Source organism: Gorilla gorilla, chromosome 1 (genome assembly GCF_029281585.2).
Source record: "Gorilla gorilla gorilla isolate KB3781 chromosome 1, NHGRI_mGorGor1-v2.1_pri, whole genome shotgun sequence".
In the NCBI taxonomy this organism is placed as follows: Eukaryota; Metazoa; Chordata; class Mammalia; order Primates; family Hominidae; genus Gorilla; species Gorilla gorilla.
Genome location: NC_073224.2, coordinates 200,573,462 through 200,589,401, shown reverse-complemented (window position 1 = coordinate 200,589,401; position 15,940 = coordinate 200,573,462). Strand labels below are relative to the sequence as shown.

The window sequence follows — 15,940 nt, the reverse complement described above, 5'->3', positions numbered from 1 at the left end:
TGGTCTCCAGCTGTGGTGGGGAAATGTATGAGAAATCCAAGTTGTCAGTCTGCATCAGAACAGAAATTCCTACGTTTTCTTCATATGATAACCATCTACCCATACAGTCCTTGAGAAGCATACACTCTCTTTGTATGTTTGAGAATTAGACAAATATATTTGAGCAAGTAACCAGATAATATGATCAGGAAATTGAGGATAGAAGAACTAGTACTACTTCAGCTAGTAAAGGAAAAGCTAGAATCAGATGGTTGGAAGGTACCTTCAAGGATGGGACCAACCTTCCTCCCATTCCCTGCAAAATCCCTTCTGTACTGTCTTTGATCTGTAATTATCCAGCCTCTGCTTACACCTCTAACCTATGTCTTCCTTTTGTTGAAATAAGCCAAATATGCCTCTGACTAACTGTCATGCACTTATCCTTATTTTCTCAGTAAAGCATACTTCATCTTGAGCAGATGAAAGAAAAGCATTTGATTGCTTTCACAGAGTGAGTGCCAGGAGCATTTGCTGTTGGGAATTCCCTAGGACAGAGCTTTCCCAACATTTTTGTTTCACAGTGCCCATGGTGTTTTAAGAAATTTGTCATGGCACCTCAAGGCCAGAAAAAAGAGAAACAAAAACTCCTAATACTTCTACTTGCTAAGAAGTTAAGTCCAAACAACTTAGTAGTTGTTCATATGGTGTTCAACAGATGTCACTGTATTTTCCTCAAAAATGTAAAATATTCTGTGAGTAAAGCCATAGTTTGGGGACTGTGGCTCTTTGGAATCAAGAGTGATTAATGGCCAGGCGCAGTGGCTCAACGCCTGTAATACCAGCACTTTAGGAGGCCGAGGCGGGTGGATCACAAGGTCAGGAGTTCAAGATCAGCCTGGCCAAGATGGTGAAACCCCATCTCTACTAAAAATACAAAAATTAGCTGGACGTGGTGGCAGGTGCCTGTAATCCCAGCTACTCAAGAGGCTGAGGCAGAGAATTGCTTGAACTTGGGAGGTGGAGGTTGCAGTGAGCTGAGATGGTGCCACTGCACTCCAGCCTGGGTGATAGAGAGTGAGACTCTGTCTCAAAAAAAAAAAAAAAAAAGAGTGATTAATTAAAGAACTGACAAGCAGTGACCAAGGGTCAGTTTGAAATTAGGCAATATGAGTAGAGCTCTGTGCCTTTCTCTGCAGCTTAAAGTCAAAAGCAAACTAAGTAGATTGTCAGGGATATTCAGTATGGGGGAGGGCAATGAAGGCTAGAATGGCGTCCTTTCTCTGAAAGGAGTAAAATCCTACAACTATGGCAGGAGACATCTTGGAGACTTAACGTGATGTGCTATTTTTGTCTTAGAGCAAATGCCATTGTTTCCTGATGGATTTCTGTGGTAGTTGGATCTTTGATTTCAAACCCAATATAAAGTTTCCTTAATAAACGCAAAGTATAGCCTATGATTCTATGTATTTTTCTGTATCTCAATATCTAGCTCCTTATATATCCTCTAGTTACCATTTCTTTTTTAATCTTTATATGCATGTTGTTCCCTCTTGTCCATCTGGCAAACTCTTATCTTTCTTTGCTTTTTTTTTTTTTTTTTTTTTAAGATGGAGTCTCACTCTGTCACCCAGGCTGGGGTGCCGTGGCATGATCTCAGCTCACTGCAACCTCTGCCTCCCAGGTTCAAGCAACTCTCCCGTCTCAGCGCCCTGAGTCGCTGGGATTACAGGTGCCTGCCACCACGCCCGGCTAATTTTTTTTTGTATTTTTAGTAGAGACGGGGTTTCACCGTGTCGACCAGTCTGGTCTTGTACTCCTGACCTCAAGTGATCTGCCCGCCTCAGCCTCCCAAAGTGCTGGGATTACAGGTGTGAACCACCATGCCCAGCCATTATCTTAATTCAAAGCTTTCCTTCCTCTAGGCAGAATTAGATAGAACTCCTCTTATGCTCTTGGAATTCACAGACTGTCCATAATACTGTAATAGCATTTATCACATTATAATGCAATCGATAATCTGAGCTTCTGGTTTTAGAAATTGTATCATAATTCTATTTTGTACCCCAGTGTTTGGCATGGTGCCAGTCATATAGTAAATGTTCAATAGATATTTGATAAATGAATAAATAAATCAGAAGGATGGTCTCTTAATGCTTGTCAAAACACTAGGGAGTATATACAGAACAGATGTCCCTACTTATGAGGAAAAAGCCCCAGATACTACATTTAGCCATTTTCTTCTTTAAACAGAGTCTACTAGATGACTGGGCAAGTAAGGGAACTCTGGTGGAAGAAATCAATTGCAAAGGTACTTCTTTAGAAAATCTCATCATGGAAATCACAGCACCTGATTCCCAAGGCAAGACAGGTGAGTACAGGCTCTTCAAAATATAGTGAATAAAAATTGCTCTTTGCTTTTGGCCTTTGGAGATGCCTCCTTATATAATTAAAGTGAAAATCAAGGTTGGGTATGAAAACAAAAGGCATGCCCAAAGCAGTCTTCCCCTGCAACCTGACCTGTCACCCCTTTTGCTATATAACATTGCTCCATTTTGCAAAATTCCTTCCCATGATGGGAAAAGTAAATGAACTAGTTGTCCCACTTAGAACTATCAAATGAACATTGAATAATTAAAATGAGATTTTCATCTTGAGAATTTCCCATTTTTGAATGTGTAAATGGGATGGGTAAGCATCATCTTTAAACTTGGTCACTGGCCAGCCACGAAGTCAGAAGATCAAAACCAGCCTGGCCAACATGGTGAAACCCCATCTCTACTAAAAATACAAAAATTAGGCCAGGTGAGGCAGCTCACACCTGTAATCCCAGCACTTTGGGAGGCCAAGGCAGGCGGATCACGAAGTCAGGAGATTGAGACCATCCTGGCTAACACGGTGAAACCCCATCTCTACTAAAAATACAAAAAATTAGCCAGGCGTGGTGGCGGGTTCCTGTAGTCCCAGCTACTCAGGAGGCTGAGGCAGGAGAATGGTGCGGAGCTTGCAGTGAGCCGAGATCACACCACTGCACTCCACCTTGGGCAACAGACAGAGCGAGACTCTGTCTCAAAAAAAAAAAAAAAAAATACAAACATTAGCCGGGCATGGTGGCACGCACCTATAGTCCCAGCTACTCGGGAGTCTGAAACAGGAGAATAGCTTGAACCTGGTAGGTGGAGGTTTCATTGAGCCATGACAGTGCATGCACTCCAGCCTGGGCAACAGACAGAGTGAGACTCCATCTCAGGAAAAAAAAGAAAAAAAAAAAAAAAGTTGGGAAAGCCTGGGTAGGTATGATTGTGATATCCAGGAAGAAGCAAGGTATTTAGAAGTCAGTGTTGGGCCAGGCGTGGTGGCTCATGCCTGTAATCTCAGCACTTTGGGAGGCCTAGGTGGGCTGATCACTTGAGGTCGGGAGTTCAAGACCAGCCTGGCCAAAATGGTGAAACCTTGTCTCTACTAAAAATATAAAAATTAGCCAGGCCTGGTGGCTCATGCCTGTAATCCCAGCTATTTGGGAGTCTGAGGCAAGAGAATGGCTTGAACCTGGGAGGCAGAGGTTGCAGTGAGCCAAGATCGTGCCACTGTATTCCAGCCTGGGCGACAGACGGAGACCCCATCTCAAAAAAAAAAAAAAAATCAGTACTTCAAAGGGGGTACAAAGATTGTGCCCAGATGTGTATATAATCTTTCACTGCAAATTAAGTCTTTGAAGCAAAATCTAATATGAAGGCCAGGCACAGTGGCTCACGCCTGTAATCCTAGCACTTTGGGAGGCCAAAGGAGGTGGAACACTTGAGGCCAGGAGTTCAAGACCAGCCTGGCCAACATGGTGAAACCCCGTCTCTACTAAAAATACAAAAATTAGCCAGGCATGGTGGCTTGCGCCTGTAATCCTAGCTACTCAGGAGGCTGATGTGGGAGAACTGCTTGAACCCGGGAGGCAGAGGTTGCAGTGAGCCAAGATTGCGCCACTGCACTCCAGCCTGTGCGACAGGGCGAGACTCCGTCTCAAAAAAAATAAATAAATAAACAAAATCTCATGTGAGTTCCCAGTCACTTGCTCGTTGTTAATTGAGATCACATAAGTTTTATTACTAGTCTGTGATAGTGCACTCCTATAGTCACTTAACGAGTAAAGGAAAAATTTATTTGCTTTCTGAAAATGTGTACTTTTCTATAGTATTCTAAAGTTAAAAGATATTTTGGAACTATCCACATGTGACATTTCAGGGAATTGGTGATGTATCAACCTCTACGTTCAGTGACTTATTCATGTGACTAGATCAGAGTCAGCAAACTTTTTCTATAAAGGGCCAGATAGTAACTATTTTAGGTTTGCAGGGTATATGGTCTCTGTCATAGTCATATACCTCTGCCATTGTAACAAAAACAGCCAAAGACAATACATTAATAGAAATGAGTGGTTGTGACTATATTCCGGTAAAACTTTGTTGAAACAAAGGGCCAGATTTGGCTGATGAGCTGTAGTTTACTGACTCCTAGACTAGATCATTTTTAAAAAAAAAAAACCAGAAATCTCATATAGAACAGAAATCTCATATAGAAAAACAGAAATCTCATATAGAACCCTACTACGTAAAACAAAACATTTTGTTGGCTGCCGGGCGCGGTGGCTCACGCCTGTAATCCCAGCACTTTGGGAGGCCAAGACGGGTGGATCATGAGGTCAGGTGATCGAGACCATCCTGGATAACACAGTGAAACCTCGTCTCTACTAAAAATACAAAAAATTAGCCAGGTGTGGTGGCGGGTGCCTGTAGTCCCAGCTACTCGGGAGGCCGAGGCAGGAGAATGGCATGAACCCGGGAGGCGGAGCTTGCAGTGAGCTGAGATCGCACCACTGCACTCCAGCCTGGGTGACAGAGCGAGACTCCATCTCAAAAATAAATAAATAAATAAATAATAAAAATTAAAAGAAACCATTTTGTTGGCATAAGTTTCCCTTATATGTTATTTTATAGCATTTATCTGTTATGAAATCCATCAGTAAGAATATTGAGACTAACTTAACGAATATAAAAATTTGAAAAGGAAGATTATTGGATGACAGCTTCACCATCTAATTTCTTTCTTTCTTTTTTTTTTTTTCCTGAGACGGAGTCTTGCTCTGTTGCCCAGGCTGGAGTGCAGTGGCATGATCTCGGCTCACTGCAAGCTCCATCTCCCAGGTTCATGCCATTCTCCTGCCTCAGCCTCCCAAGTAGCTGGGACTACAGGCACCCGCCACCACGCCTGGCTAATTTTTTGTATTTTTAGTAGAGACAGGGTTTCACTGTGTTAGCCAGGATGGTCTCGATCTCCTGACCTTGTGATCCACCTGCCTTGGCCTCCCAAAGTGCTGGGATTACAGGCGTGAGCCACCGGGCCCAGCCTATCTAATTTATTTCTAAATTTTGTTTGGTTTCATTGTATCCAGAAAATATGGTTCACACAGATTAAGTAATTGCAAATGATGACAAATGTTTTTGAAAGTTGACTTCACAATGTCAGAACAGGCTTTGATTGAATTGAGCTAGAAACTTGAAAGTGATGTAATAAGAAATTATTGTTTCAAAGTTAAATCACTAAGAATATTTAATGAGGGCTCTTACACATAGAAAACACTTAAGACTGACATTGAGGACAAAAACTGTCCAGCTGACTTGAAGTGTTAAGAATTCTATTATTACACAATTCTGCCACAATGAGAACTGTGTAGATGTACAGAGAGCAAGTCGTGTTATATTTTTGGTCGTGTTATTTAATGTATTACACATGTGCTATAGATGTTTTTCTTTGTATAGTATACATGAGTGGACATGGACAGGTTTGAATATCATAAATTGCTGGTAAAGAGCTACCACCTTTCCAATCAGGGACACTCAAAAATAACTTAAAATAGATGCTTAGATGTGTCAGGAGCTGCTTTACTTTCCCCAGAAAAGCAGCATAATTGGTTTTATCTGGTGGGTTAAGGTGTAGAATTCAGCATAATTGAACATGCATGTTTTATTATCATTTCTAAGTAGTTAGAAATTTATATGAATATTACATTTAAACCAAACATTAAACACAATCCCTAAAGCACCTTTTTAGGGTGTTTTGAAAATCAGTTTGAAAATTACTATCTTGAGTGCTCTCAAAGTTCTCTTCCAACTCTGAAAAACCATGTATATTTCAGTTCCTTACATTTATCTAGCTCCATTTCATAAAGTACTTTGATATACATTCGCTCATGATCTCTTCCCAGTTACCCCATGAGAGTTAACAGGATAGGTTGTATTATCTTTAAATCGTGCAGAATAAACTGTGTTTGTAGATTAAGGCTCACATACTGAGTTAGTGACAACCTTGGTTAATACCGTCTTCTCCCACCTACTAGTCCAGTTTCTTTTTTGCATCACCACACTGCAATGGAATGTTATTTTTCTATTTTGTATTTTTTAATCGAAAATATAATAACATTAACATTTAAAAGTTTTATAATCACCACCCTAATTCAGCTAATTTTTTTCCTTCTTTTTAGAGACAGGGTCTCGCTCTGTCACCCAGGCTGGAGTACAGTAGTGTGATCATGGCTCTCTGTAGCTTTGACCTCCTAGGCCCACGCAATCAGCCCACCTCAAGCTCCTGAGTAGCTAGGACCACAAATGTGCACTGTCATGCCTGACTAATTTTTTTTTTTTTTTAATATTTTTTTGTAGAGACAGGGTCTCATGTTGCCTAGGCTGGTCTTAAACTTCCAACCTCCCAAAGTGCTGGGATTACAGGCGTGAGCCATTACACCTGGCCCACAACTATTTTGTTTTTGTTTTTGTTTTGAGACGGAGTCTTGCTCTGTCGCCCAGACTGGAGTGCAGTGGCACCATCTTGGCTCACTGCAACCTCTGCCTCCCGGGTTCAATCGATTCTCCTGCCTCAGCCTCCCCAGTAGCTGAGACTACAGGCGTCCGCTGCCACACCCAGCTAATTTTTTGCATTTTAGTAGAGATGGGGTTTCACCATATTGCCCAGGCTGGTCTCGAACCTCCTGAGCTCAGGCAATCCACCCACCTCAGCCTCCCAAAGTGCTAGGATTACAGGTGTGAGCCACCGCGCCCGGCCAACTATTTTGTAATATAACCTTGCACATGACTTTTTGTACAGTGAAGTCAGTGCATACGAGAGTTTTCTGTCCTTTTAAAGTATCATTATGAATATTTTTCAGATTTCTGTATAATATTTATCATTACCTCACCTGATTTTTACCTATCTTGGGAAACTTTTCTGAAATATAAGGAATCAGTTTGGGGAGAATGTATGTGAAATTATGGTGATCAGAAACAGAACCAAAGGCCCAAAGCACAATTTATAAGAATGTTGATGAGCCAGATTTATTGGCACTTAGGATTTCTGTTTTTTCTTGGGGAAAGGTGAGCAAGAAGAGGTTATGAAAGAAAAGGCAAAGAATCTTCCTTTAAAAACAATATAAGAAGGGCTCATTTTAATGTCTTTATTAGAAGAAGGCTGCTTTTTAGGCCAGGCACGGTGACTCATGCCTATAATCCCAGCACTTTGGGAGGCCGAGGCAGGCAGATCACCTGAGGTCGGGAGTTTGAGACCAGCCTGACCAACATAGTGAAACCCCGTCTCTACTAAAAATACAAAAATTAGCCGGGCCTGGTGGCAGGCACCTGTAATCCCAGCTGTTTGGGAGGCTGAGATGGGAGAATTGCTTGAACCTGGGAAGTGGAAGTTGCAGTGAGCTGAGATCATGCCACCGCACTTCAGTCTGGGCAACAGAGTGAGACTCTGTCTCAAAAAAGAAAAAAAAAAGGCTGCTTTTTCTGTCCTTAATGGTATTTTCATTTTTATTATATTGAAAGATATTGATATAAAAGGTGAAACTTTCTGGCTTTATTATAAAAGCTCATTCCAAAATATGGCAAGTACCATTCTAGACTTAATAATTTTACCAGTACTTGCTTCACAAAATTAGGGCGGCATCCAGAGAATTCAAGTTGGAGATTTAATAAAAAGGGAATACGAATTTCCTCTAGAAGGGATTAAGAATCATTCCTGCTAAGAACCTCGAGTGACATTTTGTTGCCTGGCAGCTAAAATAATTTGTCTCTTTCCATGAGTATGTTGTCTTGTGCTGTGTTAACTTCCTGATACCTAAGCTTAAAGTGAGGGCCAAAGGACAAATTCAGTGCCTATATGTATTCCTAACACGTTGGTCTTGCCCTGTTTGTCTCCCTGTCCTTCTGCTCAGGTTCCATACTGCCCTCTGTAGGAAGCTCTGTAGGCAGTGTAAACGGATACCACACCTGCAAAGGTGAGAATGCCATTTCAACAGTGCTTCTTTGTTGGATGTGTTAGGACAGTGTCTATGTTTGCATCTGTGTATGTTGCAATATGTGGTGGAAGAACTGCTGCCAGAATGGGTGTGAGGATAAAAATCTGGGGAGAAGCAACTGTGGTTTGCTGGCTATAGACCATGAACAGGTTGGCAGCCCCTGAAGCTAAAGGTATTGTAGAAATACAATAGATTGGATCACTAGATAAGGCAAATAGGGAAAGAACTCAAAGAAAATATATGTTAATCTTTGAATTATAAAGAAGTTATACTAGAGGTAATCTAGTCTAGCTCTCAGCCTCCCAGCTAGGTGACTTCTCTGTAGTTTGGAGAAGAAGGAATGGAAGAATGTTCCAAGTCCCTTAATCCCAATAGTAGACTAAGGTTAATTTCTTACTTTGCTCCCTTCACTTTTGTTGTTCCCATGTTTAGCATTTTAAGGTATACATCTGAGTATATAATGCCAAAACCAGAAAGCAGATTAATGAGAACGCTTTTGTTTTGTGTATATAAATGGGAACTTTTGTATGATTTAGCAGGAAGATAATCTCTAATTCACTAGAAGGAGTAAGAGAGATGCAAGTAATTTAGGAGTGAGGAGTCAAGGAACATACTCGAAGAGCTGTCTCCAATCTGATTTCTGTTTCTATGATACTAGATCTCACGGAGATCCAGTGTGACATGTCAGATGTAAACTTGAAGTATGAGAAACTAGGGGGAGTACTTCATGAACGCCAGGAAAGCCTTCAGGCTATCCTCAACAGAATGGAGGAGGTTCACAAGGAGGCAAACTCTGTGCTGCAGTGGCTGGAATCAAAAGAGGAAGTCCTGAAATCCATGGATGCCATGTCATCTCCAACCAAGACAGAAACAGTGAAAGCCCAAGCTGAATCTAACAAGGTACTGTGTTTACATTAGTTGCCTCCCAACACCAAGAGGAAGAGACAGCTGTACCAGTGTTCCTGCCCAAGCCCAGGCATCTGAGAGAGAGACATGGGCAACAATCCAGGCTGTGATGGGCAGTATGTTTGACTTTCTAAATGATTAATATGCCTTAACTCTCCTAGAGAATTTTCTTATGAAATTAGAAATTGTTATAAGTTAGATTCAGAAACAAAACCAGGTATGTTTGCAGAAAAAGAATAGCCCTCCCCAGAATCATTAGCTCATTGAGAATGGGATCTCATTTTCTATATGATGCTGTAAGCAAGACAAACCATTCTTATCAAAGTATCTTTCCAATTCTTGGAGGGATCTAAATAACAGTGATGACAGTTCATTCTTAAGATTGACATGTGAGACTAGGAAAAATGTCAGAAGATATAAGACCACAGAAAATCCTGTAGGAAATTTTCACCAAAACTTTTAATATTCCCATTGAGCGTAGCATCTCTTCTCCTTCAAGATATGTTATCATCATATCTTGGTATTTTTAGTTTATTTTGATTAATAATTCCTTCTTATTGAGTTCTACTGATGTGTTATACATAAAACAAACTCAGATCCTGCCATTTAGATTTTCATTTTAAAATAAAAATTGAAGTACAAGGGTTAAGTATCTTAACACCACTAAACAAGGCATTGATAGGATCCTAGTAGAGCCTATAATAACTGCCCAGTTTTCCAATCATTTCTACCACACACACAACTTTGTTTCCTGTCCAGAATCTCATGGCATGCATGACATTCTTTCTCCTAGGCCTTCCTGGCTGAGTTGGAACAGAATTCTCCAAAAATTCAAAAAGTAAAGGAAGCCCTGGCTGGATTACTGGTGACATATCCCAACTCACAGGAAGCAGAAAATTGGAAGAAAATTCAGGAAGAACTCAGTAAGTTTTCACAAGAGTGTTACAAATTTGCTAAGTTACTTGTCTTCAAAGCAAGTAGAGAATTTCAGCACATCCTATAAAACAGGAATTATTTTTAGTTAATTTTTATAAATAAGCAATTAGGATCCAGATAGGGCCAGAGCATGAGCCTGAATTGGGAAGAAAATTAGAAATTCCACTCAAAAAGTCAGAAGTTTGGCTTTCTTGGGCAAGTCAAACTGATAATCTACTGTGATCAAGAACCAAAGAGAGGCCAGGAACAGTGCCTCACACCTGTAATCTCAGCACTTTGGGAATCCGAGACAGGAGGATTGCTTGAAGCTGGGAGTTCAAACCAGTCTGGGCAACATAGCAAGATCCTGTCTCTACAAAAAGCAAGGAAAAACAAATTAGCCAGGTGTGGTGGCATGAGCCTGGAGTCCTAGCTACTGGGGAGGCTGAGGTGAGACAATTGCTTGAGTCCAGGAGTTCAAGGCTGCAGTGAGCTATGATTGTGCCACTGAACTCCAACCTGGGCAACAGAGAGGGACCCTGTCTCCAAAAAAAACATAACAAAAGAACTAAAGAGAGTATTAATGATAAAAATGAAAGATGGAAATAATAAAAATATTCAATAAAGAGATTAGATAAATTGTGTACTCATAATATTGAACTGTAAACAATGTAGATGAATTTTTTTTTAATTTAATTAAATTTTTTTTTGAGATGGAGTTTGCTCTTGTTGTCCAGGCTAGAGTGCAATGGCATGATCTCGGCTCACCGCAACCTCCACCTCCCAGGTTCAAGTGATTCTCCTGCCTCAGCCTCCCGAGTAGCTGGCATTGCAGGCATGCGCCACCATGCTCGGCTAATTTTGTATTTTTAGTAGAGAGGGGGTTTCTCCATGTTGGTCAGGCTGGTCTCGAACTCCCGACCTCAAGTGATCCACCCACCTCAGCCTCCCAAAGTGCTGGGATTACAGGTGTGAGCCACCATGCCTGGCCTTTTTTTTTTTTTTTTTTTTTTTGGGGGGGACAGGGTCTTGCTCTGTCACCCAGGCTGGAGTACAGTGGCACAATATAGCTCACTACAGCCTCAACTTCCCTGGCTCAAGCAGTCTTCCTGCTTCAGCCTCCTGAGTAGGTGGGACCACAAGCATGTGCTACCACAACTAGCCAATTTTTAAATTTTTTTGGTAAAGATAGCGTCTTGCTTTGTTGTCCAAGCTGGCCTTGAAATCTTGTGCTCAAGTGATTTTCCCACTTGAGGAGTTCAAGAACAGCCTGGGCAACATAGGGAGATCCCATCTCTACAAAAAATAAAAAATTAACTGGGCATGGTGGCACACGCCTATAGTCCCAGCTACTTGGGACGCTGAGGTGGGAGGATCACTTGGGCCCAGGAGGTTGAGACTTCAGTGAGCCATGATCGTGCCACTGCTCTATCCTGGGTGATAGAGTGAGACACTGTCTCAAATAAGTAAATAAATAAATAACGCTTCTGGGGTCATTTCCTGCAGTATATTAGGAACATAACTTAGGGACCAGGCCAGTTGTTGATAATGTAAAGGAATACATTTCCTCATTTCCTCTCTACAGATTCCCGATGGGAAAGGGCCACTGAGGTTACTGTGGCTCGGCAAAGGCAGCTAGAGGAATCTGCAAGTCATCTGGCCTGCTTCCAGGCTGCAGAATCCCAGCTCCGGCCGTGGCTGATGGAGAAAGAACTGATGATGGGAGTGCTGGGGCCCCTGTCTATTGACCCCAACATGTTGAATGCACAAAAGCAACAGGTCCAGGTGAGCAATATAGCAACAAAGAAATTGGAATCACATGAAACTGGGTTTGAATGTTTCTCCCAGTAAGTAGATTTCATGTGATCCTGGAAAAGTCATTTAATCTCTCAGAGTCTCAGTTTAAATGAGGTATTTATAAGGTGTTAATCATGGTGCCTGTAAAATAGTAAACAGTCAAAAACTCTATTATTATTAATAGAGACAGTAAGATGAGTAGATATGAGAATGGGGAGTTTTTCTGACTAAATTGTGGAATTACATTTTACTTTTGGCTGGGCGTGGTGGCTCACACCTGTAATCCCAGCACTTTGGGAGGTCGAGGTGGGCGGGTCACAAGGTCAGGAGATCAAGACCATCCTGGCTAACACAATGAAACCCTGTCTCTACTAAAAATACAAAAAATTAGCCAGGCGTGGTGGCACGTGCCTGAAATCCCAGCTACTTGGGAGGCTGAGGCAGGAGAATCATTTGAACCCAGGAGGCTGAGGTTGCAGTGAGACTAGGTCGTACCACTGCACTCCTGTCTGGACAGTACAGCGTGACTCCGTCTCAAAAAAAAAAATTTTTTTTTACTTGTAATCCCCTGTGATAGTGATCCACATTACTTAATATCTTATATCTGCTGGCTTTACATAGGATTTTCTGTGATCAAACCTCAAAAAAATTGATTTAAGTGCCTAACATCATAGAAATTTAGGTTGGTCAGGCCGGGTGCAGTGGCTCACACCTATAATCCTAGCACTTTGGGAGGCCAAGGTGGGTGGATCACCTGAGGTCAGGAGTTCAAGACCAGCCTGGCCAACATGGTGAAACCTTGCCTCTACTAAAAATACAACAATTAGCCAGGCGTGGTGGCAGGTGCCTGTAGTCCCAGCTACTCGGGAGGCTGAGGCGGGAGAATTGCTTGAACCCACGGGATGAAGGTTGCCATGAGTCAAGATGGTGCCACTGCACTCCAGCCTGGGCAACAGAGCAAAAACTGCTTCAAAAAAGAAAGAAATTTAGGTTGGTCAAAATTATGTCATTCCCAATGAAATCCTGCCTGGAGGCTTTTACTTCTTTTACATTCTCCCGCAGCCTGGTCCATGTCTTCTCAACTTACCAGGTTCCTTAAATTAAGACCTAAGAGTACTTTTTGAAGGAACTGCTTCTTTTAGTTCCTGCATCCAGGTAATTATTGAGTCCTATTTGGTCTACTTACAAATATTTTTCTAATCCAGGATTTTCAAACTTTTTGGCTTCAAGAACCCCTTTTATTCTTTGAAAAATTACTGAGGATCCCCAAGAGCTTGTGTTTATCTATTAACATTTATTGTATTAAAATACTGAGGAATTTTAAAAGTATATATTTAAATTTTTAAAATAGCAATGATAAAACCATCACATTAACGTAAGTAACATATTTTTAATGAAAAAATAGCATTTTCCGAAACATAAAAGTTTGATAGTAAGAGTGGCATTGGCCGGGCACGGTGACTCATGCCTGTAATCCCAGCACTTTGGGAGGCCGAGGCAGGCAGATCACGAGGTCAGGAGATCGAGACCATCCTGGCTAGCACAGTGAAACCCTGTTTCTACTAAAAATACAAAAATTAGCCGGGTGTGGTGGCGGGTGCCTGTAGTCCCAGCTGCTCGGGAGGCTGAGGCAGGAGAATGGCATGAACTCGAGAGGCGAAGCTGACAGTGAGCCGAGATCGCGCCACTGCACTCCAGCCTGGGCAACAGAGCGAGAATCCGTCTCAAAAAAAAAAAAAGTGGCATTGTTTTATGTCTTTGCAAATCTTAATTTCTGGCTTAATAGGCTATTCTTATATCTGCTTCTGCATATCTGTTACAATATCGAATGCCATGTAGCCTCTGGGAAACATCATTGAACATTTGTGACAGCACAGAAATTTTAAAAGGCAAATAACATCTTAGTGTTATTATGAAAATGGTTTTGATCTCTGTATGTCTGCTAATCCTAGACCCTCCCCTGAAGTGCCTTTCACCAGCCTTAATCTCTGCTCTGCTTGGAGAACTGCTCGTTCTTTATTGTCACATCTAGGGAGCCTTTCCTAATTTCTGTCTTCTGCCATTTGTCATCCCCAGCGGAATTAGTCACCCCATTCCATGCTTTCACAGTTCTGTGTTGCGTGTTCACATCAGAGTTTAATCATTTTTACTTTTGTTACATTTTATTATAGTTCATTGTTTACACATTTGTCATTTCATGAGGCTATGTCTTATTTATTTTTATGCAGTGTAAATACTGAGTACTTTCTATAAATTATCTCATTTAATCCTTATAACAGCCAAAATAAGTACTTTACTGTCCTCATTTTACAGATGAGGAAGCTGGGGTTTGAGAACTTATGAAATCTTGCCTAAGGTCATACAGCTAGTAGGTGACAGAACCAGGATTTGAACACAGGCAGTCTGACTCCAGATCCTGTAATCTTAACTTTTTTGATGAAAGTAGCAAGGGATATGAAAAGGAAAAAAAGCCATAGTCATTGCCTTAAAGAAGCTCTTTGTCTAATTATGCTATATTATAAAATACAGATTGTATATGCTCTTCGAATTCTAAGAAAGAAACTAAGAAAAACAGACACTGAGAGTTGACATGGCAAGCCCAGCTAGTAATACAGCTGGCTCTGGGATCCAGTGTTCTGAACTCCCAATTCAGAGGCTTGGGTATTGCATGGCAAAGCAGATGAATGCCAACTTTAATTTCTCAGCCGTGTCTGGCCTTAGTAACTGACATTGAAACAGAATGGGACAAATAAGGAAAAGAAATAAAATAGGAACAATCAGTGATCCTTTCAAAGTAAGTTTTTATTAAGCAATTGTTAAGTGATACTGCCTCAGCCTAATAGCCCGGTCCTTTAGTTTTCTGGCTTATATTTTTAAAGTAGTTGGCACTATTTGGCACAATCCAACATCAGTTTTTGTTTTGACACTGCTTTTTCTTTTTTGGAGACAAGGTCTCACTCTGTTGCCCAGGCTGGAGTGCAGTGGTGCTGCCTCAGCTCACTGCAACCTCGGCCTCCTGGGTTCAAGCAATTCTCGTGCCTCAGCCTCCCAAGTAGCTGGGACTACAGGTGTTCACCAGCACGCCCCACTAATTTTTGTATTTTTAGTAGAGACGGGGTTTCGCCACGTTGGCCAGGCTAGTCTTGAACTTCTGGCCTCAAGTGATCCTCCCACCTCGGCCTCCCAAAGTGCTGCGATTACAGGCATGAGCCACTGTGCCTGGCCTGACACTGCTTTTAGATAGATCTGTTTTTTTCCTGTCTAAACATCTTGGTGTCATTTCTGTTTCAGTTTATGCTAAAGGAATTTGAAGCACGCAGGCAACAGCATGAGCAACTGAATGAGGCAGCTCAGGGCATCCTAACAGGCCCTGGAGATGTCTCTCTGTCCACCAGCCAAGTACAGAAAGAACTCCAGAGCATCAATCAGAAATGGGTTGAGCTGACTGACAAACTCAACTCCCGTTCCAGCCAAATTGACCAAGCTATTGTTAAGAGCACCCAGTACCAGGAACTGCTCCAGGACTTATCAGAGAAGGTGAGGGCAGTTGGACAACGGCTGAGTGTCCAGTCAGCTATCAGCACCCAACCAGAGGCTGTAAAGCAGCAATTGGAAGAGACCAGTGAAATTCGATCTGACTTGGAGCAGTTAGACCACGAGGTTAAGGAGGCTCAGACACTGTGCGATGAACTCTCAGTGCTCATTGGTGAGCAGTACCTCAAGGATGAACTGAAGAAGCGTTTGGAGACAGTTGCCCTGCCTCTCCAAGGTTTAGAAGACCTTGCAGGTAAGTTGGGGTGAAGAACATACTTCTGCCATTATTAGAGGCAAGCAGAAAGAAGGAATGGGTTAGGAGTAGTCCCAAGATTCTAGGATTCCCTTACGTAATTTGTAGACTCAGAATGGTGTTAAACCAATTCCTTCTCCTAGTTGAAGTGAGAACTGCTGTGGTTGTTACACAGTGAACACTTAAAAATGTGAAGGTTTACATAGCATAGTCCT

At 41.8% G+C, this 15,940-nt stretch overlaps 1 protein-coding gene across 21 annotated transcripts in view; it reads left to right on the top strand.

Moving 5' to 3' along the window:
* LOC101146907 (microtubule-actin cross-linking factor 1, isoforms 1/2/3/4/5) overlaps positions 1 to 15,940 on the top strand; it is a 280,531-nt gene that overhangs the window by 163,868 nt on the left and 100,723 nt on the right. For 18 of the 21 annotated variants that reach the window (XM_055392119.2, XM_055392106.2, XM_063700149.1 and 15 more), the window contains 6 exons: positions 2,230 to 2,347; positions 8,237 to 8,299; positions 8,979 to 9,220; positions 10,020 to 10,149; positions 11,727 to 11,926; positions 15,230 to 15,725. In XM_055392119.2, coding sequence (XP_055248094.2) covers positions 2,230 to 2,347; positions 8,237 to 8,299; positions 8,979 to 9,220; positions 10,020 to 10,149; positions 11,727 to 11,926; positions 15,230 to 15,725 — 1,249 coding nt within the window. The remainder of the gene's footprint in view (positions 1 to 2,229; positions 2,348 to 8,236; positions 8,300 to 8,978; positions 9,221 to 10,019; positions 10,150 to 11,726; positions 11,927 to 15,229; positions 15,726 to 15,940) is intronic. The other 3 variants (XM_063700105.1, XM_055392120.2, XM_063700153.1) reach the window with 1 other exon arrangement.